This window comes from Rhipicephalus sanguineus, chromosome 10, assembly GCF_013339695.2.
Source record: "Rhipicephalus sanguineus isolate Rsan-2018 chromosome 10, BIME_Rsan_1.4, whole genome shotgun sequence".
Classification (NCBI taxonomy): Eukaryota; Metazoa; Arthropoda; class Arachnida; order Ixodida; family Ixodidae; genus Rhipicephalus; species Rhipicephalus sanguineus.
The window spans coordinates 146009552-146031909 of NC_051185.1; the positions used below are offsets into that span (position 1 = coordinate 146009552).

The window sequence follows — 22358 nt, forward strand, 5'->3', positions numbered from 1 at the left end:
AGGCTCTCACGGCAACCTATTCAGCGTGCTTTAGTCCAAGTTAGATCCGATAAGAAATGAACGCCAAGCTATTTATACTTGCTTACCTGCAATAGCTATATGGTATCTAATGTACAAGTAAACAGGTACGAATTGTGTTTGCATGTGAGTGAGGCGTATTGACACTTGCTAGGGTTCAGAGCCACCCAAGACAGCAGTGCGTTATACAGTCCAAATTGCATTGCAGGTACTCGTGGTCAGTGGAAGGCCTAATGCACTGATAAACCACACAGTCGTCCGCATACAGATGTATTTTGCATAATACATCCTCGGCAATGTTATTAATATACGTGAGAAACAGCGAGGAGGAAATGCCGCAGACTTCATAAACTTGTACCAGACTATAGCATGCTGCATGCCTCAAAACATGCTTTTTTATCTGTTCTCATCGGAGAATTTCTCTTTCTCCCTTTCTTTGCAAAGCTGCTGGATTTTTGTATTGGTGAGTGACTTCAGTGATCTCTAATCCTAACTGTTTATTCGTTATGAGCACTACGAAGCCACCTGAAGATTTGAACTTGCCACGCTTGTTTAATGACTCGCTGTTTCTGAGCATGTCATTTATTTGCTGTGCTCTCGTGAAGAGCAACAAGCAAAAATGCTAGTTTTAAATTCATATTTAAGATTTAGTTCGATGCAATAACTGCAGTTATTCTCATTAATTTAGATATAGTGTAGATTTAGGTCATTTTAAGGTAGTCCTTGTAGCCAACAATAATTTAAAGCCTCTATCTTCATCCGCTTAGCACTGCAGGTTGTTCATTATGAATTACCACTCACTCGCCCAAGTCTCCCTTCTTGCTAAAAACCCCGACTGGAGGTGTGTTTGAGGTGAAACAATGAAATTGAGAAATTTGCATGCATAATAACATAGAATCGACTTGCGCACGGTACGGTGGGTTGGAGAGTAAATGCTCTTGCTGTGACGAAGCTGGGGAGCAAAGAAAGTTGCTGGAGCCAGCGTTCTGACAACTGGACAATTTATTGGGGCTCGGATCATATTTTTTGGCTTGTAAAGCCCCAGAATTTAATAATTTTACGATTCCTTTTTTTTTTAACGATTGAAACGTGCTCTTGTAAGCTGTTTCTGCAATGTAGCACAGATGTCCGCAAAAGGCGGACGTGTGACAATTTACACCGCGTACAACACTTGCGGGTTTCACTGCCTGTTCAAGTGAATTTTTCCAGTACAGAAAATCTGCAGGACAGATTCTGCAGCTTGTCCGTGAGCGTGTGCATAGCACTGTAAGCTTGCTGGCTTCACTGTTCTGTTGCTGAAGGTTATGCCTTTGACTTCTCAAATGCTGCTCTTTAATGGCCTGGCTTGGTGAGAAGAATCTGTGTTTATTATGGGCCCATATTAGAGTGCGAACATAAGCTTGTGCACATGATCTTGTGGTAGTCACTCTCGTGAATACTTGCATTCAGTTCTCAGTGTAAATGCAGACACTGACACTACTCATATTTAGCACCTCAGGATACAGTTGGCTCAATATGGCATCTCCCCACAGAAAGAAATAAAGTTGTAATAAACACAGTGTTGTGGCAAAAAACTTGGTGGACTTATGTCCTGTTCTGTGCATTTGCTTCCACTTGGCAGGTATGCCATCCTTGTATAACTGTTATCATGCCTCAACTTCAGGAAAACATGTTTTGGTGGACAGAGATCATGCACAGGGGCTGTTACCGCTTTTAGGGTAGTTAATATCCCAGTGCATGTTAACTTCATTGTTTTGGAATGAGTTTTCCAACTCCAAAGATCTATTTTTTCTTTTTTAAGTTTTGGTTTTGGGCACACAGTTGTCTAAAAGTCTTTGGACCGTCACTTAGTGAATAATTCATGTAGAAATCAAGTAAAAAGAGTGATGGATAAGTTTGTCAAGGAACTCTTTCTTTTGAAATGTGCAAAGAAAAAATATATGAATTCAGAATACTCTGTTGCAGCTATATTGAACACGTAATGCACAGTGTTATGTGCACTTGTTTCAGATTCAGTGAGAAAATTTTATACAAATTGCACGTTTACATGGCATTAAAGGGACACTGCAGAGAACGATTTTTATCGTTAAAGTAAATTACCATTTCGCAATACCGAAAGCACGACTCTTGCAGCGAGAACTCTCTTGGTAAACTAGAAAACAGACAAAAATAAAGTGAAGATTGTGACACCGCCTTGGAATTCCCGCACCAGCTTGCCCTGACATGAGATTTTGAGTTTGCTAGGGCCTAATTAATTGTTCGTCACTAAAAATGATGCATTGCATTCTGATGGACACTCTTAATGTAAGGAAGTTTCAGTAAATTTCACTCAACCAGTGTATCCGAAAACACACAAAAAAAATGTTGGAATTCGTGATTTTACACTGACTAAAATTTATGTGCTGAAGTTTCAGCATGACGTTCAAACATGAAACTTCATACTTCATTTCCTCCTCTAATAATTAATCTGATGGAAAATAATTGTAATGGAGTTTCGAAACAATAATTTATGTCTGATGTAATGTTTCCCTTTAAAGGGGTACTGGCACAAAATTTCGCTGCCGAGATAGCCTGCTGGATTGATTCCAGTGTACGTGCGTGTACCATCTGCAAAATATCGACAGCGAACAAAGAAGGTATTTTATATGAATTTTGAAGTTTGCGAGCGCGATCCAGCATTATAGGCCGCGCCTGGTGCATTGACACCCTCGGAGGTGACCCGAGGTGACCCCCCTACTTCCCCTACGTAACCGTTGCAGCCGGTACAAGTTATGACGTCGCAGCCGCCATTTTTGTTTTGACGCGCTTCCCGACGAATCGCTCCTCGCCAGCGGGTCAAACCTGAAATGATTCGCCACGTCGAAAATTCCTTCCATCCCCGCCGCAAGAAAATCGTCTCCATCAGACAACGATGAGCCCGGCGACGACAGACCGCGCGGAAATGCGTCACTGTTATGTGTGCTCATGTGACCGAGCGTTTCACTCGCTAGGTGGTGATAGTTGCACCCGGCGGCTTGTCGTTTTTGGAGCTCTGTCAAACCGAAACTGAGGCTGTGTCTGTAATGAGGAGCTTGTAATTATTTATCTGTCGCGCGCTGCAGCAAACGATGTGCCGTGTTATGACTAACAGGCCCCCAACGACACATTGCAGCAAAAAAACGCGGGGCGAAAATTTTTGTCAGGACTCCTTTAATGTCTTCTTCAACAAAGCTTGCTTTTGGTGTTCCACCTTATGTTGACCACAGGAAAACACACACACCGCTAGAATTGCTTCTGAAGAAAGGTTCTTATTAATATTTAGTATGTGCATTATGACAAGAATAAACATTTCCTTGAGGTATTTTTTTTTTCCCCTGATGTGCCACTCCAAAGAATATTTTTGCCTTATTCTTATTCATGAAGTGCTTGTCTACAGAAATGTTTGCTGCAACGGAACTGCAGCTTGTGAAAGCCAGCTTTTTGTTTCATATTTGTGCTAGTCTCTTGCAATACTTGTTTTCACCGATGTGTCAGTGTTCTAGTTGCCCTGTGTGCATTTCCTATTGCCCTGATAATGACTTAGCACTGCCAATAAATTATATGAATTGGCATGTTAGCAAAGGTAAGAACATCATAGCAGAATTTGTTTTGTAGAAACAACAAATTTCTACCTGTGGCAAAGTGACTTGCCACAGGTAGGAGCTGTTCAATTTGTTTATTGCTATACTTCAGTCACATTTCTTTGCTAGCTCCAAAATGGGGTGAGATGCTTCAAGCTGAGATGATTTTATTTGTTCACTGCTCACATCGTTGTCTTCATGCTAGCATCAAAAATCTGAACAAAAAAAAAATGAAGGCAAAGAAAACAACCTGTGCATAATTTGGTAGTGCCGTTGGATTTTATTTTTTGTTGAGTGATGGTCGTTGAAGAAATTGTGTTGGGGATATTTTTCACAGGACAACGGCTGGCCTCGGTCTCTCAGTTCTGCAACTTTGTCAACATCACAGATTTCACAAAAACGGAGCACAGACATGCGCGGACAAAAGTCGAGGTGAGCATGCCCAAGTAGCAGCACAAATGTGGTTGTCACGGCCTTCTGCACGAATGGGCAAGCTTGTTTGGTGGGTGTAAAAAAAAAAGAAAAAAAATAGTCGGTGCCTGTTTACTGGCCGTTTAAGCCAGGCAGCAGTCATTTTTGTCAAAAAGAGCGAAATGTTCATCAGTGTACTACAAATACCATTTGAATTCAACCAAATAACATGTACATATTTTCGCCAAGAATTGGATTCATTTGTTTTGAAAATTCCCTGGCACACAGTTGACAGAACTGTCCAGAGCACAAGTTGCTAAAAAAGTTCATCACAATAACTGGACAGTCACTTCGCTGTTCTTTTACGGGCTCCGTACTGAATCACGCAAATGTGTTAACATTACTCGTGTTCACACTGATTCTCACTCATACTTGCCAACACACACTTGTGTTCATGGTCACTTCCATTTAGATTAACACTGACTTTCACTTGTATTCATGTTTATGGACATTCACCCGTGTTTGCGTTTGTGTCCACCTAAACTCTGAAACTCTCTAATGTTATCACTCGTTTGAAACTTGAGTGGAGTGAGCTTGAGTTGGTGTACTCGTGAGGGTGTGTGCCTACATGTAGTAGTTAAAGAACTCTTTACCACTCTGACCTCCTATATTCACTATATTACAACAGACATTTAACACTTCAAGACGCTTTGTACGCATTTGTGTCGCAACTTGTTTTTCTCAATTGTGTTGGCTAGTGGCTAAGAGCAAAATACGCTGAGGTTTGGATGAATTGAAGCTCCTGCATAATAAATGTCTTCATTTAACTTTGCTGAACGCACTACCACGTTCGACAAGTCGTTCAACGTGCCGCTTTCCATGAGCCATGTCGAAAGCATATTTCTTTGCTCGAAGAATATAACCGAAAACAAAATTACATTATATTTCCAGTCTGTGATTTTGTTCTAGGTGTACAAAACAACAAATGAATGACTTCAGGATAGATACTTAAAATCTAATTAGGAATAATTACTATAGAACACACAAATCAACATATAATGTTGTTGCAGTAGGATATCGTGTGCCTTGAACTAATGTTGTGCAAACTTCACATATTCACAGGTCTCTCCTAAAAGGGCTAAGTGTTTCTTCTTCGGTGCCTTTCTAATTACTCAGTCTTCATCTATGGCATGTTTCCTCTCATAGGGTCCCTGCTACTGTTGTGCATTCAGCCACAATGACAGTAGCAGCCTGTGTGTCGGTCTGATTGATGGCACTGTGCAGCTGCTTAGAAATGGAAAGGTATACTACTCGTACAAGGTACGTACTACTGCGAAATGCTTAGTCTGTAGAGCATGCTGTCGTGATTATTGCCAAGGGGTTGTGACGTTGAGGAAGGCAGCAGTCGGTGTATCCAAGCTGAAACTCTTTATTTGGCCGAACTTGTGGCCAGGAAACTGAGTCAAACTACAGCAAGCAATGCACACTGTACACTGATAGCGGCGAACAGAGCATCAGCCGTCGATAATCTGATCTGCGGCTAGGCGCACCGGCACTTATACATGTGGCATCGAACATTCAAGTCTTAGCGCTAGTTCCAGAACAAACTCAACTGTTTGCGTTTGCGCACTCAAGCCTATCAGAAGATTCTAAAATAACCTGGAAGCTTCCTAGACACACGGGCGTGATTTGCGAAAGACAGTAGCTATACGTGTAACAGATGGGTTACATGGAAATACAAAAAGGCGTGCACGCGGCAATATGCGAGCCAAATGCTACTCTCTCCCACGCAGCAGGAGAGCCACAATCATGCATAACAGGATAGGATGACTGCATCGGGAAAATGATGCTTGAATCGGTTACTATAATTCACGGTCTTCTAACTTCCACCAGAATCTAATCACGCGTTCTGGCCTGTTGTTGGTCACTTTAAGTGCTTTTGAATACTGCGAGTTGGGGAAAGTCGGGGTCAATGTCAACATTTTGCTACACCTCGCTATATTGGACCTACCTTCATAGATCTTGGGCTGGCTAGAAGTTTACTTGCATTTGAGGGTCATCGCAAAGGCCTCTCTGCACTCGTGTCGGACCAGCAGGCACATCTTGTATGTTGGAACACCTGTGATAGATGCACCCAAACATCTGTTCCTCTACACAATAAGAGACGTACAGATTTTTCCTGTGTACCCACCACAGCCACTTAGTGGCTGAAGTGTTGCACCGCTAAGCTCGAAGGTGGCGGCTCGATTTCCATGCATGACGACTGCATTTCACAATAGGCTTGAAATGCAGAAATGTCAGTGTCCTTCGATTTCGGTGCACAGTGAAGAAACCACCCAGGTAATGAAAAGTTTTTGGAGTTCTCAGTGACGACATGCGTCATAATTGTATCGTGGTTTTAGTCCGTAAAACCCTAAAACGTTGCTCTAAAATAAAAAATTACGTCTCATTCTCTGAAAGTATACCTGTGCAATAATCATTATACAGTAGTACCCCGCTGATACGTTTTTGAAGGGACCGTAGGAAATAAACGTAAGAGACGGGGAAACGTAAGAGCCGAAAAACAGGAAGAACGGCAAAATATTTAGTGGTACAGAATTTTATTCAGGGTGTCTACCGACCGGGAAAACCGGGAATTCTCAGGGATTTTGGGTAGTCTGGAAATTCTCAGGGAAATTGTGCTCCCATCAGGGAAAATCCACAGTAACTTTATTGAAAGGCAACGAAAGTCGCGGTAGCGCTGGCTCGATATTTTGTGACCGCATTTTTCAAATCGAACGGCCGCTGCGGCTGCGGGGAAGTGGCGCACCTCGATGCTGTCATCGCCTTCGGAGCGGTGGAGTGGGAGAGAATCAGGCTAATGCGCGGCATGCGGGAACCATGAACCACGACACATCGTATCGCGCAATGTTGTCAGGGTGTTCTGTGACTACGCGGCGTAGTTCTGTATTCTTTCTCGCGCGTGCTGTGCGTTAGCGCCCGATATGGTGTTTTTGTTATCGCCGCGTGTCAAGTCACAAGCATGATTAGTTGTAGAAGCGGTAGCAGTAGATGTAACGAGCTTGAGTTTTCTTGCAAGCGATCGCGATCGTTCAGGAAACGGATGTCTTCGACAAGGCTGGTATCTGGCAAGCCATCCCGATCGGCGAGAAAAAAGACGACGCTTGTTGGCTGTTATCGGAGAGCTCACTCGCTCGGATCCCGAGCTTCAAAGGTGCTATTTAGGACTCCGTGAAGAATAGAATAAATTTTCAGGCAAGAGCTAGCGTAACTCACAGCAAGTGAAAGCTTTTTTTTTTCTTTTTTCCCTGATGAGGGCACATGCTGAAACAAGTTTTAGGCAGTCGACCGATGTTTTAGGGGGCTGCAGCTCGCAATTACCAGCCACACCACGTGGATGTTTGCTACAAAGCCGAATTACAAAACTTTTCAGAGCCAAGGCATAGCGGCGACCGAAATTCGCGACACCAGCACGGGTCCCATTGGCTCGATTCGGCGCGCGATGTCGGAAAACAGTAACGTTTCCACCATAATCGGATGTGCCGTAATTCAGGCTGTTGCCATGCTTTCATGAGATCCTAGCCCGCAGATGTATTGCTCTTTTTTTTGCGATAGCAATTGTATAGACACTCCGACGCGAATTTTATGCCTTCGTCATGATCTTCCTTATCAAGTCCAAATCGCGATTACATCACCCCGCGCGTTGTATGCTCCATGCGCGAGTGAAAGCGCACGAGCGCTGCCGACGAACGGGGCTTAAGCAGAGATGAAACGAGCCGACCGTCTCATTCGCGCGATGAGCACATGGAGATAGGAGCCAGCGCGTTGGGAAGGTTGGGGGGGGGGGGGCTGCGTGAGTCCGACAGGAAGTGCGTACTTTGTACCAGCGGGCGTGGTCGCGTGCGCAGCGGTATCTTTAGTGGGGATCAGCAGACGGCTCATACCTTTGCAGGTGTTGTGCTCTAATTGCAAAACTTCCGTTGAAGCCATAGCAATGGCGGATCCAAGGGGGGGGGCGTAGCGGCGATTCCCCCCCCCCCCCTTAAGCCAGCCCCCGCCCCCTCCCTTCAGTGCCTGTCATCCACCTCCTTTGTCAGGCTGCCTGTTGAGTTTGCCCCCTTTCTCAGGTTGCTTTGCCTGCCACTGCCCAAAAGGGGTAGAGACTCTTGTCCCTGCTCTCTACCTCTCTCATCGCTCTACTTTTTCCTGCTTCCCTATGCACATTTACAACGAAGGCTTCTTACGCACCGCCATAATCCCGTCTGGGCTGTTGTAAATATGCGTGACCCACTAAAATGCATTGCTGAGCGGGGGCTTCAGCCTTTGGACCCCCCCCATTAGGTACCTGAATCCGCCCCTGAGCCATAGATAGGGCACTTCTCTCAGTGCAGCGGCTGCGTTTTCTGAAGGAGCGAGCTGGCAGCCTATATTCATATAAAATTCCTATTTGTTGCTATCGGGTTTACTGTTTTGCTCTCGCGGTGAAACTGTAACTATTTTTTTCTAACGTGGGATGGTTTTCGATGTTTTGCGTTCGTGGAGAGCAAATGGTTCGGCTGGGCAACATCGTAGCAAAGGCGTTGCATTGCTCTGGGCAACGCGCAAGGATTTGACAACCCGCAGCAGCAGAACAAGCGCAATACCACAATGCATTAAACCGGCATTTGTTTCGTATATACATGTGACACTCGGCAAGGCATTTAACTGTGATTGCTGCACTTCAGGCTCAACAAAATTGATTTTTTTTTTTCACGCAAAAATAAAAAGTTTTTTCATGTTGCCATATTAGTTGAGCATTTTTGTGGCATTTTCAGTTTAAGATTAATCCTTCAGTAACTATGCCTTGCATGAAAGGTCGAAGTTCAGTTTAACGAAGTTTCGATATAACGAAGTGAGTTGCCGCCTTTACCAACTTCGATATATTGAGGTTCAACTGTTCTATGTAATATTTAAATGGGATTAAGTCGTTTTTATTTTCTAACGTGCGTATTAGAGAGTGACATCACCGAGCGATATGGTCTCTACCCATCTTGACATAAAACAAAGTTCTGCTTCAGTCAGGGAATTTTAGCAAAAACACTCAAGGAAAACCTGGAAAACTCGGGGAATTTAGAAAAGTCAACTCGGTAGACACCCTGTTTATTTCAATTCTTACGAGCAGCACGAAAATTGGCGTGCTCAGCCGCGATCTAGTCGATGGATAGAAACGCGGAGCTTAGGACGGCCTCATCCACAGAAATGTAATCAACGTATGTGATTTTTTAAACACCAACAGCTGTAGGCATGAAAGAACTAAGCACACGCAATCGCGATCGGCGCGGCGAGTCCGACCGCGAACTGCATGCACGACCACGCGAGCTCCAACCAGCTCAAACTCCTCCTGTTCTCCGACAAATAACGATGATGATGAGTCTACGCCAACGCGATGGCAGAAGTGAATGCCAATCTCGAAGGCCTTGCTTTCTCAAGCAATTACGTCATACACGCCATGTTTGTGCAATACAAATCTCAGAGGCTATGCTTTTGTCAATAGTAAATGCCAATCTCGAAGGCCTTGCTTTCGCGAGCAGTTATGTCATAGACGCCATCTTTGCAATTTAAATCTCGAAGGCCATGCTTTTGTTTGCATCAATTGAAAGATTCTCTTGCTTGCGCCTCTCATGCGGCTAATATTACGGTCAAACGAGGCCAAACTGCGTGAAAATGCACCATGGCCGCTCTCTTTGGTAGTCACTCGGTCGGCTCCGAGCGCACTTCGCGACGTATCATACGGGAACGGTCCTACAGTTACGACGTAACAGCGGGGTTCCCAATACATTGTATACTATGGGAGCTATGCCGGGACCGGCGGAAAACGACGTAACAGCCGGGAAAACGCAGCAGTGAGGAACGTAACAGTGGGGTTCTACTGTATTTCCTTTTCGTTAAACAGGGACATGACAATTTTTTACAAACAATTTTATACCTTGCTTCTATTTCCAAAGTCTCTTTAATGTAAAAATTATAAGAAATGGAGTTTTTGAAATTGAGATCAGAAAAAAAAGACTGGGTAATTATTGTTGTATATCAAGAACGCAGGATCAGAGGGTGGAAGAGAAACTTTATTAAGCTGCTCGTAGTTACAGAGCCTCTAGCAGACTGCTCCGATGGAGCTGGGTGCTCGAGGAGGAGGAGGGCCATTACATCGCTCTCTGCTTACAATACATGGCGAGAGCAGTGTCCCAGGGAAATGTGACTACATGTCCCGAGTTCACGGCGGCTGCAATAGTACATAGTTCACAGCCGCGCACAGATGTAAACACGAAGAGGCCATGTGTTCTCTCGCAATACACTCACGTTGTTAAACACGCACACTTTGCGTTGCTTATATGTGTGTGGCTTTTTAGTTCCCAACAATTATAATGATGTATGTTTATGCTAACCTAAAATACTAACTGTTGTATACAAGTTAGATGTTTTCATTATGTGCTGTATGCTAAGCTAACACGTTAAATTATTGTATAACCGTGTCTTGCCTTTAAATTTATGTATATTATAGTTGCATGGATTCTGCTAAGGATCCAAATGCTTGTAACGTGTTTCTCTTTGTGCATATTAATAAAGTTCATTTCAAACTTTGTTAAATTTTAATAATGAAATTGTGTCTGTAACCCGCAGCCACACAAGGAAAAGGTGACGTGCGTGTCGTACAACGAGAATGACAGCTTTGTGGCAAGCGGTGCGTATGACGGCAGCGTGGCCCTCCTCTCTGTGGACACAAGGACCTCAAGGAATCTCAGTGCACCAACCGGAAAGGTAGGAGTGGGCATTATTCGGAGAACAAATGCTGCTTTGTAGCTCGTAGTTTGTAGAGGTTCGTGGCTTCGGGCAGCATAAACCGGAAGGAGGCATAAGGAACAGGCACTTTGTTGTATACTCGTGTCTTCAGTTCCGTGTGTTTCGGTGATTATTGTGCCGAGTGTAGCCATGGCTACCTCTCAAATCGCACCCCCTTGCTCTAATAACTGTGCTAATTATAGTTGCCCTACAATGCTTCTTGAACGTGGTCATAAGACGCTGCCGATCAGTAGTAGAGGCTCCTGTTAAGGGGACATTAAAGTGAAACAGCGTCCACACAAAACACTCGCATCAGTTTCTCCCCTGCTGGTGAACACCCCTTTGGGGTGTTCACCAGCAGGGGAGAAATTGACCCTACGCGATTAGCCCCGGCCATTACGAGGCATCCCTCCCTTCTGGTCTTTTAGCGGTGTGGGTATCTGCTCCTGTGCTGCCCTTCTCAGGCACGCCAAAAAGAAAGAGACCCAGGAGTGCGTTGATTCGGCAGTGGGCACATGACTCGCCATGCTAGGCAATAAAAGGAGAGACCGTGTTCTGCGAGCCGTGTGGGTAAAGGGACAATTGCATGGCTATGCTGAACCATTGGCGCTTTTGTGCCATCATAAACATAATTTCTGGCTTTCCTGTCGTACATACAGGTCGGGCACATCTTTGTTTGAAATTATATGAATTTATGTAAAAATTTATTTTGCCTATATTTACGATTTTGGAGGCCTAAAACGGTGTTTTACCTGCCTATTTTTGGTGCCTAAAACAAACTTTTTTAGTGCCTAAAAATCCGGCCTCTAGTGATCAGCTTTCTCTGCGCAGAACTAGAAAAAGTACTGAACACGGCGAGAAAAGATGCATACCGAACACATCAGAACAACGTTTGTGCTAATGTGTTCTGTATGTCTCTTTACTTGAAGTGTCCAGCACTTGCAGTTTTCTGCAAAGAAAGTTGATCATGTTTAACCAACTGGCGCATTGTCGGGCTTTTCTTAAGCTCACAATAGTGAATGACCAACCAGCGCTAATGCTCACCCTTGTGGAGCGTTGTCTCGAGTCAAAGCACTGGTTTGCTTTTCCGCCAGGCCGTGGTTGGTCTGCAGTGGTCAAGCCACAGTAAGTTCAAGCTGGTAACCACTTCGATGGACGGCTACCTGTGCATCTGGGACAGCAGCACAAGGTGCCTGAAGAGCAAGCATGCCGTGCATCCCGTGCGAGGTTCCAGCTGCCTGTCGCTGTCGCCCATCAACGAGTCGCTGGCAGTCACAGCCGGTCACGACAGCTGCCTAGTCCTCTTCGACATGCTCACCACCACGTATGTGTTCCATTGCAGTCCTCTTTCTCGTCTGTAATGTTATTACAGTGAAGCAGTTTATGGCTACGCTCTGGAGACAAAATTTGTGTGCATCCGCGTCCACATCCGCGTAGCCACTAACGAATTAACGGAATGATCTAAAACAATCGCGAAGCTTCTAGAACATGGCGACACTGTCGGCGCCGAGCGTTAACAGTCCTTGCGGGTGAAACCCGAACACATCAAAATAAAGCAATAAACACTTGTGGCAGTATGGTCTATCGTGAACTAACTATTTTGATAAATCAAGCTAATTTATGCTCACTCATCTTGTAATGTGTGGAGTACTATTGCAAGGACACCAGACATGCATGAACAATGTAGCACTTCATTGCTATTGTCTCCTTCTGTTTTTCTGTGGTTTGATGATTAGTACTTGGCACCTCACAGGACTAATGGTGAACCTCAATGCTACATTGTAGCCACGTTTTAGCAGGTCCGGTACTAAAACATCTACCTGACAGTTTGACGTGCTGCGTTTTGCAGCAAGCAGGCAAGCGTGGCCACACCGGAGACCCTGGAGTCGGTGGCCTTCCTGCCTGACGGGCAACGCGTGCTGGCTGGAGGCACGTCTGGTCGTGTTTACTTGTACGACCTACGCAACACCCGACAGACTCCACCCAGCGTGTTCAATGCCCACTCCAAACCAGTCGCGGCTGTAGCCACCATGCGAAGCCAGGAGGTGGAGGCACAGGTAAGGATGTTGAATTGGAGCTGTGCGAGTGTATCGCACATCTTTTTACTAGCACAAGCACCGTTTCATTGGGCACCATGGAGTAGATGGTGATACAGACGAACCCGCATACAGTGAACTCCCGTTAAGACGAACTCGGTTAAGACAAATTCTCACTTATACCGAACAACACGGGACCATTTGTTTGGTTTCCGAACTACTCAATGCAAAAAATTGGCAGATCCCAGGTACCATGGGAGTCGGTGTTATGCGAAGCACGCGGCGGTAAGGTGACTGTGGGGTAATCTTTTTTTACTGAGCCGAACGTTACAAAATGACGCTAGAGATTCGTATAAATTTTATACGCACACATATATGTTGAAGAGCCGCATATGTGTTACATAACCAGTTGTTTACAGTTGGGTAACGCTGCCAACCGCAACGTGGGTATTATACCAACACCAGAAGTGGTAAGCTGATATGTAGTGCTTATACATATCCCTTATGATGGAGAGCACGCACGTTTCACGAACCCGTGTGCATGTGTGGAAGACGTTCTTGACAGTTCTTGAACAAGGTCATCAGCCCCGTGATCAGTGAACACCAGCAGCTGGTCATGACTTGTTATCGGATCAGGTCGTGATCGCGGTGACGAGGGTCCATGTGTAGTGAAGTATGAGGTATATACAGTGATTCCACTCCTGCGCCAACTGCGCCAAAGTGCGCCAAATTTTATTTACTGCGCCATCCTGATAATATCGACGAAAATTGCGCCAAACTGCGCCAAAGTCTCGGGCTTGGGGGCGTCTATCACCGGCAATCGCACGGCCGGCGCGTCAGAACATGTGCAGCTTGATCTTGGGGCTGCCAAAGTCGCAACCATGGACCAAGAATTATTCCGCTGAATAAATAGCGCTCGCGCGTGCGTCCCGAATAAGCCACGATGCCATGCACGGTGCCAACGGAGCTTCTGTTCTGCAAGTCGGCTCGACAGCAAAACGCGCTCTCCGCAGAGGCTCGTGACGTCTAGGCCTCTCGGTAGCGAGAAAGTGCGACGGCAATTCATCGGCGGGCGTCGTCTGTTCTAGAAACGCTGCTGATAGCTCGTTTCAAGCGTCGCACGGCACGTAATGTTCAGTAATAACTACATGTGTGCTGCTAAAATGCCTGTCACTTCTGTTTCCGGACATCGCGGAATGAAATCTGGGATCGCTAGCAGTAGAAATGTAACAATATCGAATTTTCCTTGCTTTGCGTTTATGGAAGAGCACGCGAACGGTGGAAACGCGTTCACACTTTTCCTCGGATATACTTTATCCACGGATCTTCATTCGGAAGAGCTTTTTCGTAATTCCTTCCGCCAGCACGTCCGAGTTTGTAATCACTCTGCGGTAAATACCCCCTAAAAGGCCCTGCCCTTTCAAGCTCACGTGCTAGGGTTCCAATTGGAATTTTTTGCTTGCTTTTTTAAAATGTCATCTCATTAATAAAAGCATATATCCTGGTCGGAGCAGCCGCAAATACGCAGCTGTCAGTAGCGGGCCCGTCGCTGACGGCCCACAGTGAAGCGGCTACCCCATGTTACACGTCTGCCCCTCGCTTTCGGGGGTCAATAGCTGACGGGTAAAAAAACTCAGTTTCGCTTAAGGGCGAAGCAATGAATGCGATACCAACAAATTGTATTGTTAAACGAAGTAAGAAGGCTAGCAGCTAACTCTTTTGGATTCGATCTCGCGTAACTCAACAAAACACTGGTTTAAGGGAATATGGCCGCTGCAGGAACCGAAGCGTTTTCTTGCTCTGAGTTCTCTAAACACGAAGTAAGCGTTGAGAGCACAGCAAGTTTACGAGCCGTCTCCTGATGCCTGATGCGCCATTAAACAGTGAATATTCTTGCTGGGACCAGAGAACACATCCAAATTATCCAATTTATCGAATTAACGAGGGCAAAATTAATGAGCTTTTTACTGTACCTACAATAGGGAGAAAAGGACATTTGTCAGTGCATTACTTTAGCCTGTCACCGACAGCTGGTGTCGCACACCAAAAAAAGAAAGTGGTGTTTGCATGCAGATGATGGCATTTGTGAAGGCCTGTGCAAGCGAAGCGGCCACCACCACCACTCGTCAGCCTCAGCACGAACTGTGTCTTCCCGTCCGGTTTTCCTTTGGCTCTGGTGAGTGTGGCATGCTGTGTCGTTGTCACGTTTTGCAAAGACCGAATTCTGCTCTTGGAAATTTTTCACTTGTGGGTTTCCGACCCTGCGATTGGAAGTCTTGAGTCTGAAAAAGGTGCAGCAAAATCTTGATTCATATTTCACAGAACCAGAAAAAAAGTCTGTTAACCGAATGTCGAATTGCAGAGGGTTTTAAGAAAGTGGTAAACAATTGCGTACTACATCGCACACTTTTATTTAATGAAGGATTCGAAAATCTTGTTCTTATTTTGCATAAAAGCTGTGTACAAGCTGCAATTTATCTTGCGTCATCCTTTACAATGTGGCCACAGCGAAAAATCGAAATCTTCATCCAAGGCATGCTTCTTCGCCTGCACCTTAACCATCATTGCCACCACATGCACGTTTTTTTGTTGTCCCCCCTCCAAGGAACTTTAGTAGTCAAGAAACTTAAGTAGGTTTATGTAATGTGGTGTTCTGTTTCTGCTTTCATCCAGTCATGGGCACGTTACCAATAAAAAGTAACAGTGTTACAGTTACAGTTACCTAAGCGAAAAAAGTAACTCTGTTACAGTTACAGTTACAGAGTTTCCAAAAGTAACCTGTTACAGTAACAGTTACTGTGAAAAAGTAACGTCGTTACTTTCACGTTACTGTATACAATAAGTAATAGATCACAAAACAAATGATAGAATTTGATTAATGAAATATACGAAGGCAGGCGAGCAGTCAAAATTGCACGTGGTAAAACCCTAGACGAAGGAAACCTATAAAAAGGGGCCCAACACAAGCAATCCTTGTGTACACCTCAGTCTGTCGCATCAGCAAACGCCCTTGGATACTATAGAACTGGAGAGCGTGGTTGATGAAGGACGGCAGTATCCTACGACGTTTATTAACGATTCCCAGAAATGCATGCGAAGAGGAACAGAGAGTGCGCCACGAGTGAAGACGACGTCCATTGCGTCTATTCCTTATGTTCAATGTGTATCGTACCCTATTCGGAGAGCTCTGCGTCCGCTGGGCATACAAACCGTTTTTAAGCCCCGTTATACCTTGAGGCATGTGTTCGCGCGAAACCCAAAGACCATACACCTGCGGACGATCAGAGCCAATCAGAGCGGTGTCATCTGAAAGTACAATGTGGGGATTGCGACGCGACTTACATCGAAACGAGGCAGGAAAAACGGGATGTTGCTAAAGCAGCCCATGCAACGCGTTCTGTGATGGGGTTTCCTGAACACTGCTGGACAACAGCGCATAGTTTTGACCTAAACAATGGGACGACGCTGGCTCGTGAACGAAGGTAGGGGGGAAGAACACTCCTGGAATTATGGTTCATACGCCGCGACGCGTTGGCTTGCAACAACCTGAGGATGCCACCTGCATAGGAGGCAAAACGTCTATGTCATAATATTAATAACTGTTGTGTTATGTCGGAGTAAACCGTTTACAATCAGTTCCAAAGAGGTTTTAAAAAATTACTTTGTTAGTTCACGGTATTGCTGGCTCTCAGCCCTTTCGCGGGCTGCAACTTTCTAGCCGCCTATCAAACAGGGTTAGCTCGGAGCCACGGACGAAGAAGACTATAAACTAGGCGTCATAATGCTCCACCGGTACACCAAGAACAGAGCTACAAGCTCAAGTGACAAAAATGATATATATTCCGAGAACAAAAAAAAAAGCGGACGTGAACTTAGCAAGCTGTTCAGTTGCAACATGATTCATTTACGATATCTAGTTTACAAGTCAACTTGAAGTTGCGTTAAAGACCAACCTCTGACTTCCACCTTCTGCAGAGAAGATAATCCTCTTTGCAACCTCCTCTCCTAAACGGCGAGGGGAGCCCTATTGTAGAAAGTTGAAAGGTGTATACAGCATATGGCAAAGAGTGAAGTTCGAATAAGTGGAAAGCGTTTAACGTCGGCCTTTAACGAGTGTTGCAGCTGGATAATTTTTTATAACAGAAGTAACTGTAATGGCATTTCCCGTTACAGTTACCGTGTAAAAAAGTAACAGTGTTACAGTTACAAGTTCCTCTAACACAAAAGTAACTAGTTACAGTTACAAGTTACTGAAAAAAGTAACTAGTTACCGGTAACGCGTTACTAGTAACTAGTTACTGCCTAAGACTGCTCTCGTCCATTTGATGCTCGTTGCCTGTTACTTCAGTTTTTGGCTAAACACCTCCAGCCAAGGAAAAAAGTTCGAAGACTTGTTATTTTTTGTTTTGTCCATGGGGTGATAGCTGTCCATACAGTGGACCTCATTAAGCTGTGTCTGGTGGGACTCGAAGTACATGCCAACTGGTACTATGGTACACCCCAAAGTCTCCAGTATGCATTTGCCTGCCTGTGTGATACCTCAAAAGTAGGCTTGTGCGAATTTTCGAGCACTTCGAATATTCGAACGAATAATACAGTATTCGAATTCGCTTTGATTCGAACTTAAATTATTGAAAATTTCGAAGTATTCGAAATGAACGAATAGGTGTATATTAATCCGCCTATAACCCCCCTGCAAAGATGGTTTCACTGCGGTGGAGGGGTGCTATACCGTGAATACACCTTTCCAGGAAAAATCCGCATTGTCTGCTTTAGGGATGGTCGATTAAAATTTTTAATCGATTAATCGTTAATCGTTCGTCGATTTAGCCTTTCATCGATTAATTGGTTTTGATGTGATGTTTTAATCGATTAAACGATTAATCGACATTTTTGATGGGCGCTTTAAAAAGGATATGTCATTGTTTGAGAGGCATTGTTTGTTTGATCTCGACCCAAGTCTTTCTATCAGACGTGCTAGAGATCAAACGTGCGCATTTGCGCCTTCGTGAAAATTCGCACTTTTGCCCAATGGACACAGATGGCCCGTCGCCTTTGGGTCTATCATCCATGGACGATTCGGTAGCACGTCGGATTTCCTCGAAGCCTGCCTACTCGAGCGCACCGAAATCGGAGGCGTTTTGGGCGACCACACTGGTCAAAAAGAGGCACCGGAAACATGCAGCGTGGCCGAAGGTGGGGTAGTCCCCCGAAAGGTAAAAAAGAGACAAGGAAGAAGAGGAAGTAAATATGACGCTCGCGCTCGTAGGGACGGCATGTTTTCTCCGTTTGTCCGTTAGATATGGTGGAAGTCCTCGTTAATACCATAATTGCAAACTGACGTGATCTCTTCCTTGAGGTCACCCATGCGAGATTGCTCAGCAACATACAGCAGACCATCGGTACAGGCATCTGCGGAACTTGAAAAACAGGCAGAGACGAGCGATACGGTGGCGTAATGAAAGGATAGCAAGGTTAGCGCGAGTTTTAAGTTTGGTTACGCTTGACTGGTATGAATAATCTAAACAGATGAATCTTGCTGCCCGGTTTTTCACAGTTTCAAGTGTTTTAATGTTGTTAGTTTCGTGAGGGTCCCAAACAGTGCATGCGTATTCAAGTTTGGACCTGATTAGTGTCTGATATGCGAGTAGTTTCACAGGGGTAGGAGCTAGATGAAGGTTTCGACGTAGACAGCCAAGAGCGCGGTTAGCTTCGTTAGTGACGTGTGTTATGTGAAGAGAACATGTTAGGTCAGAAGACAAATGAACACCTAAATACTTGTATTAAGTTGCAGATGAAATTTCCGTGTTGTTAATTAGGTATCTTGTAGCTGGGTAGTACTGTCGGCAAAGAAGAGACTAGTGATGTTTTGTTAATGTTTAGGGACATTAAAGGGACTGTCTACCGTCCTTCATCGTTTTTCTGTTTTGTACCGCAATCGAAAGCATACAGCCTGAAGTGTCCAACCCTGCAGCGGTTTCTCTGGAAAGTGAGTAGAAAATTTTAAAACAACTTTTTTATCTCCGTTTGGTCTTCTTCCATTGGCGTGAAACATGCCCACAACACTGGTTGGTGGACGCGATGACGATTGTAGTGCCGGAAAAATTAAAACCGAAAGCACATGTGATTTCTGTAGGATTACATTATCTTCGCTGAACACTAATGTAATGAATGTAACAGTCGTTTTCAGCGCGCTAGCGGTTAAGGGGAGACACTGGTCTCGAAACGAAAAGTTTTATTATTGGAGATATTGTAATGAAATTGGGTGTGTATATGTATTTCTTCCTCCTGTTTTCAAAAATATAATTAGTTTTCATGTACTTCAATTAGTTATCAAATTGTGAGAGCATAAGTGAAATCTAATTAGGTAATTTCTTACAGGTCATTAAGACACTTTCCCTCAGTATTTTTAGGTTCTGTTTAAGATGCAGCTGTAGCCAAAGACCTGCCATGTGGAGCTATGCTATTTATATTGTCACTGAGATATATCATCATATAAGAACTTTCAATTGTATTGACATTGTGTAATCTTGAAATGCAATTAGCTCGCATTATTGTTCACAAAATTTCATATGTTCATCTTAGCCACAAAAAAATAGCATAGCTCCACAGTCCTATTTCTTACGAATTCAACGGTATAAAATTTATCAAAATTACCTTACAAAAACATAATGAAAAGATCCGTAAGGCTGGTCAAGTTGGCAAAAAATGTGAAGCTGAGAAAATCGCGTTTGAAGATTGACACGCACTGTATAAATTTCTAAAAGGAACCTTTAACCATAAATTTTATTCACATGTTCCCCATCTGTTTCCCTTCAAAACAAAACAGAAAGTGTCTTGTTCCACCCAAGGAATCATATCTAAAAAAATTTTCCAATGTGCAAAGCATGATCAAAACCCCACCATGACAAGCGGCTGGGGGGTTCTGGAAAAGCCATGGGGTATGAGGCTCAAGCGACTGGCTGCTCATGTCTTTTCAGTCTTTAGGAAGAACCTTCTAGATGTTAGGCAGCATGTTACCCTGGGTAATAGGTTGCTATGCTTGAGAGAATACCTTCAAAGTAGTCCAGGACTGTAATCTTCAGTTGCACCCGTTTTGTGTCTCCTTGCAAGAGTCTTTTTTGTGTTGGTGCTCTTCAGATGAGTTGCATTTGCCTTGCGTAAACGCAGAGAGTCTTTTTCTAGGCTGTGGTCCCAGGGCACAGCCGAGACAAAAGTTTGAGTAAACAACATGGTCAATTACAAGGCCAGTGTAGAGCTCAATGATGCAGCCCACACCTATGTGTGAGCTCCGACCTCGCGTCATCCATGAGCCGTCGAACACAACATCGATGTTCCCTATGGGGTTCAGGAAGTCTGTATACAGCTCTTTTATTACTGCCACACTAGCAGCTTCACTTTCAGTCGCTGTGTTTTCGCAGGCTTTCACTAAACTTTTTAGGTGTCCCTGAAACGTCTTGTGGTGCAAGCCTCGGTGCGAAAGGTTCATACACGCACAAAAGTCCGAAAGGGCAGCAACACCTTTGCCTATCATCTGTATCCCCTTCATGGCCCTCATGAATTGACTTCGAAGGGAGTGATGGTGGCAGTTCCGCTCACTCTCGGAGAAGAAAATTGCTTCTTCTCGAAATCACAACTGCTGCAAGAAAAAATAAGCTTTACCGCAAGGCCGTACTCCTTGTCCGTTGCCTTCCTCACGCTGAGACTTTTTGCGTCGCATTTGTCGCACTTCGCTTGTGCAAAAAAGTTATTCAAAACTTTCATATCGACGAGCAAAAAATCGGTCCCGGCGTCACCGGTCTGGCACTCCGCGCTTACTCCAAGAAGGTCGAACTTGCGCTGGGTAGCCGACTTTCCAGACAGAACGGTCTTCGTTTGCGCCGATCTCTCAACTCGCTGCGCCTGCTCCGCCGTTGAGTAGTACGCGGCATCAACCCGAAGTGTTTCGCTAGTCGAACTTGGTCCCACGGTGTCGTCAGTTGAAGTTCCCGGCAGGTCCAAAGGGTCCGGCCGCGACTCCAACTCCGCTGCCGACGGTGCACTTGTAGCCGGCGCCTTCTTGTTCCAAGCCCGTTTTTTACGGCTTCCAAAAGCTCGTTGCGTCGATGGTTTCAGACGAGAGTCTCCAGGCATCTCGATCGCGTGGAAAAACTACCGGCACAAAGTAGAGACACGGTCCGTCGAGAAACACGCACGATCGCAAAAGCAGGCGCACACAAACGGACAGCCACGGCGGAGAACCAAACACAAAGAAAAAAAAAATGACGTGTCGGTCGCGCCAGCCAATGGGAGACTCGGAAAGGCGCGCTTGAAAAGCGCGCCGCGTGAGAGCCAATCAGTGGCCTGGAAACGACCTTCAGAAAACCCGCGACGGCGGCCGTTCTGCTTGAGCGACGCCATTTTGAGATGGCGCAAAATGTGCACAAAGAAAACAGCTTCAAATCTAGCCCAAGGTGGCGGCGCTCGGCCCGCTGCAACGCTCATGGCGCGCGCGGGAAGTTCGAACAAATTTCGTCCTTTTGGGGACATTTTAGTGCTGCCGGGGTGCTTTGAAAGCCGATTTTATCGCGTTTCTCGACCGAATTTAGCGTTAGCAATTTGAGAGTAGGTGCTCAGAAGTACAAACGCCTCGAAAATAAGCTTTGCGAAAAATCGATTTTTTGACCATTTTTGACCGTTCCAAGACCCGCGTCTCCCCTTAAATGAAGCCTTATTATACGATTACAGAACACTTCTTTTGCTCTAATCGCCGTCTAGGCATATTTTTAGCACTGCTGCTGCAATCTAAGCCAAGTTGATTCATCAAAAGGAGACTATAAATGCACGCCTTCACAGCGCAACACATGTGAGACATCCTAACAGCAATACAGCGGAACGGTACGACCCGCGCGGAGGGCCACATGGAGTAGCGCATGAGTTGAAGCAGACGACATCGAAGACGGCGGCGCAAGCAGCGCTACCGGGCGCCTTTTTAGACGCGTGAGGGAGAAAAAGGCAACAAATTTCTCTCTGACGCAACCGAAAGCTGCCTCAAGTGCGTAAAATACAATTTTAAGTTATACATGTTTGTTTTTAAGCAAAATGAGTCTACCTGCGAGGATTTCCTGTCCTACCAGTAGACTGAACCATATCGCCGCTTGGGTGATGCTAGCGGTCATTCTTTCACGATTTTCAACATCAACTTAAAAATATAATTCTATTTTGATGGGACAAAAGCATACTCGTTGCCGCCGATGTGACGAACGATCTTCTCATTCTGACCACTATCAGAAAAAATTTTCCGAGTGGTAGACAGTCCCTTTAACCATTTCTTACACCATATTTCGATTTTATGAAGGTCGGATTGAAGTTCATGGGCATCTGATGCGTTGTTAATTTGGCGATAAATGACACAATCATCTAGGAAAAGTCTGGAGGGCTCCGGAAATTTTGACCATCTGGTGTTCTTTAACGTGCACTGACATCGCACAGTACACGG

At 45.0% G+C, this 22358-nt stretch overlaps 1 protein-coding gene across 1 annotated transcript in view; it reads left to right on the forward strand.

Moving 5' to 3' along the window:
* The window catches only part of LOC119372551 (protein NEDD1), a 55011-nt gene that overhangs the window by 2628 nt on the left and 30025 nt on the right, over positions 1 to 22358 (forward strand). The window contains exons 2-7 of the mRNA XM_037643033.2: positions 3955 to 4049; positions 5235 to 5348; positions 10686 to 10823; positions 11939 to 12168; positions 12694 to 12901; positions 14954 to 15056. Coding sequence (XP_037498961.1) covers positions 3955 to 4049; positions 5235 to 5348; positions 10686 to 10823; positions 11939 to 12168; positions 12694 to 12901; positions 14954 to 15056 — 888 coding nt within the window. The remainder of the gene's footprint in view (positions 1 to 3954; positions 4050 to 5234; positions 5349 to 10685; positions 10824 to 11938; positions 12169 to 12693; positions 12902 to 14953; positions 15057 to 22358) is intronic.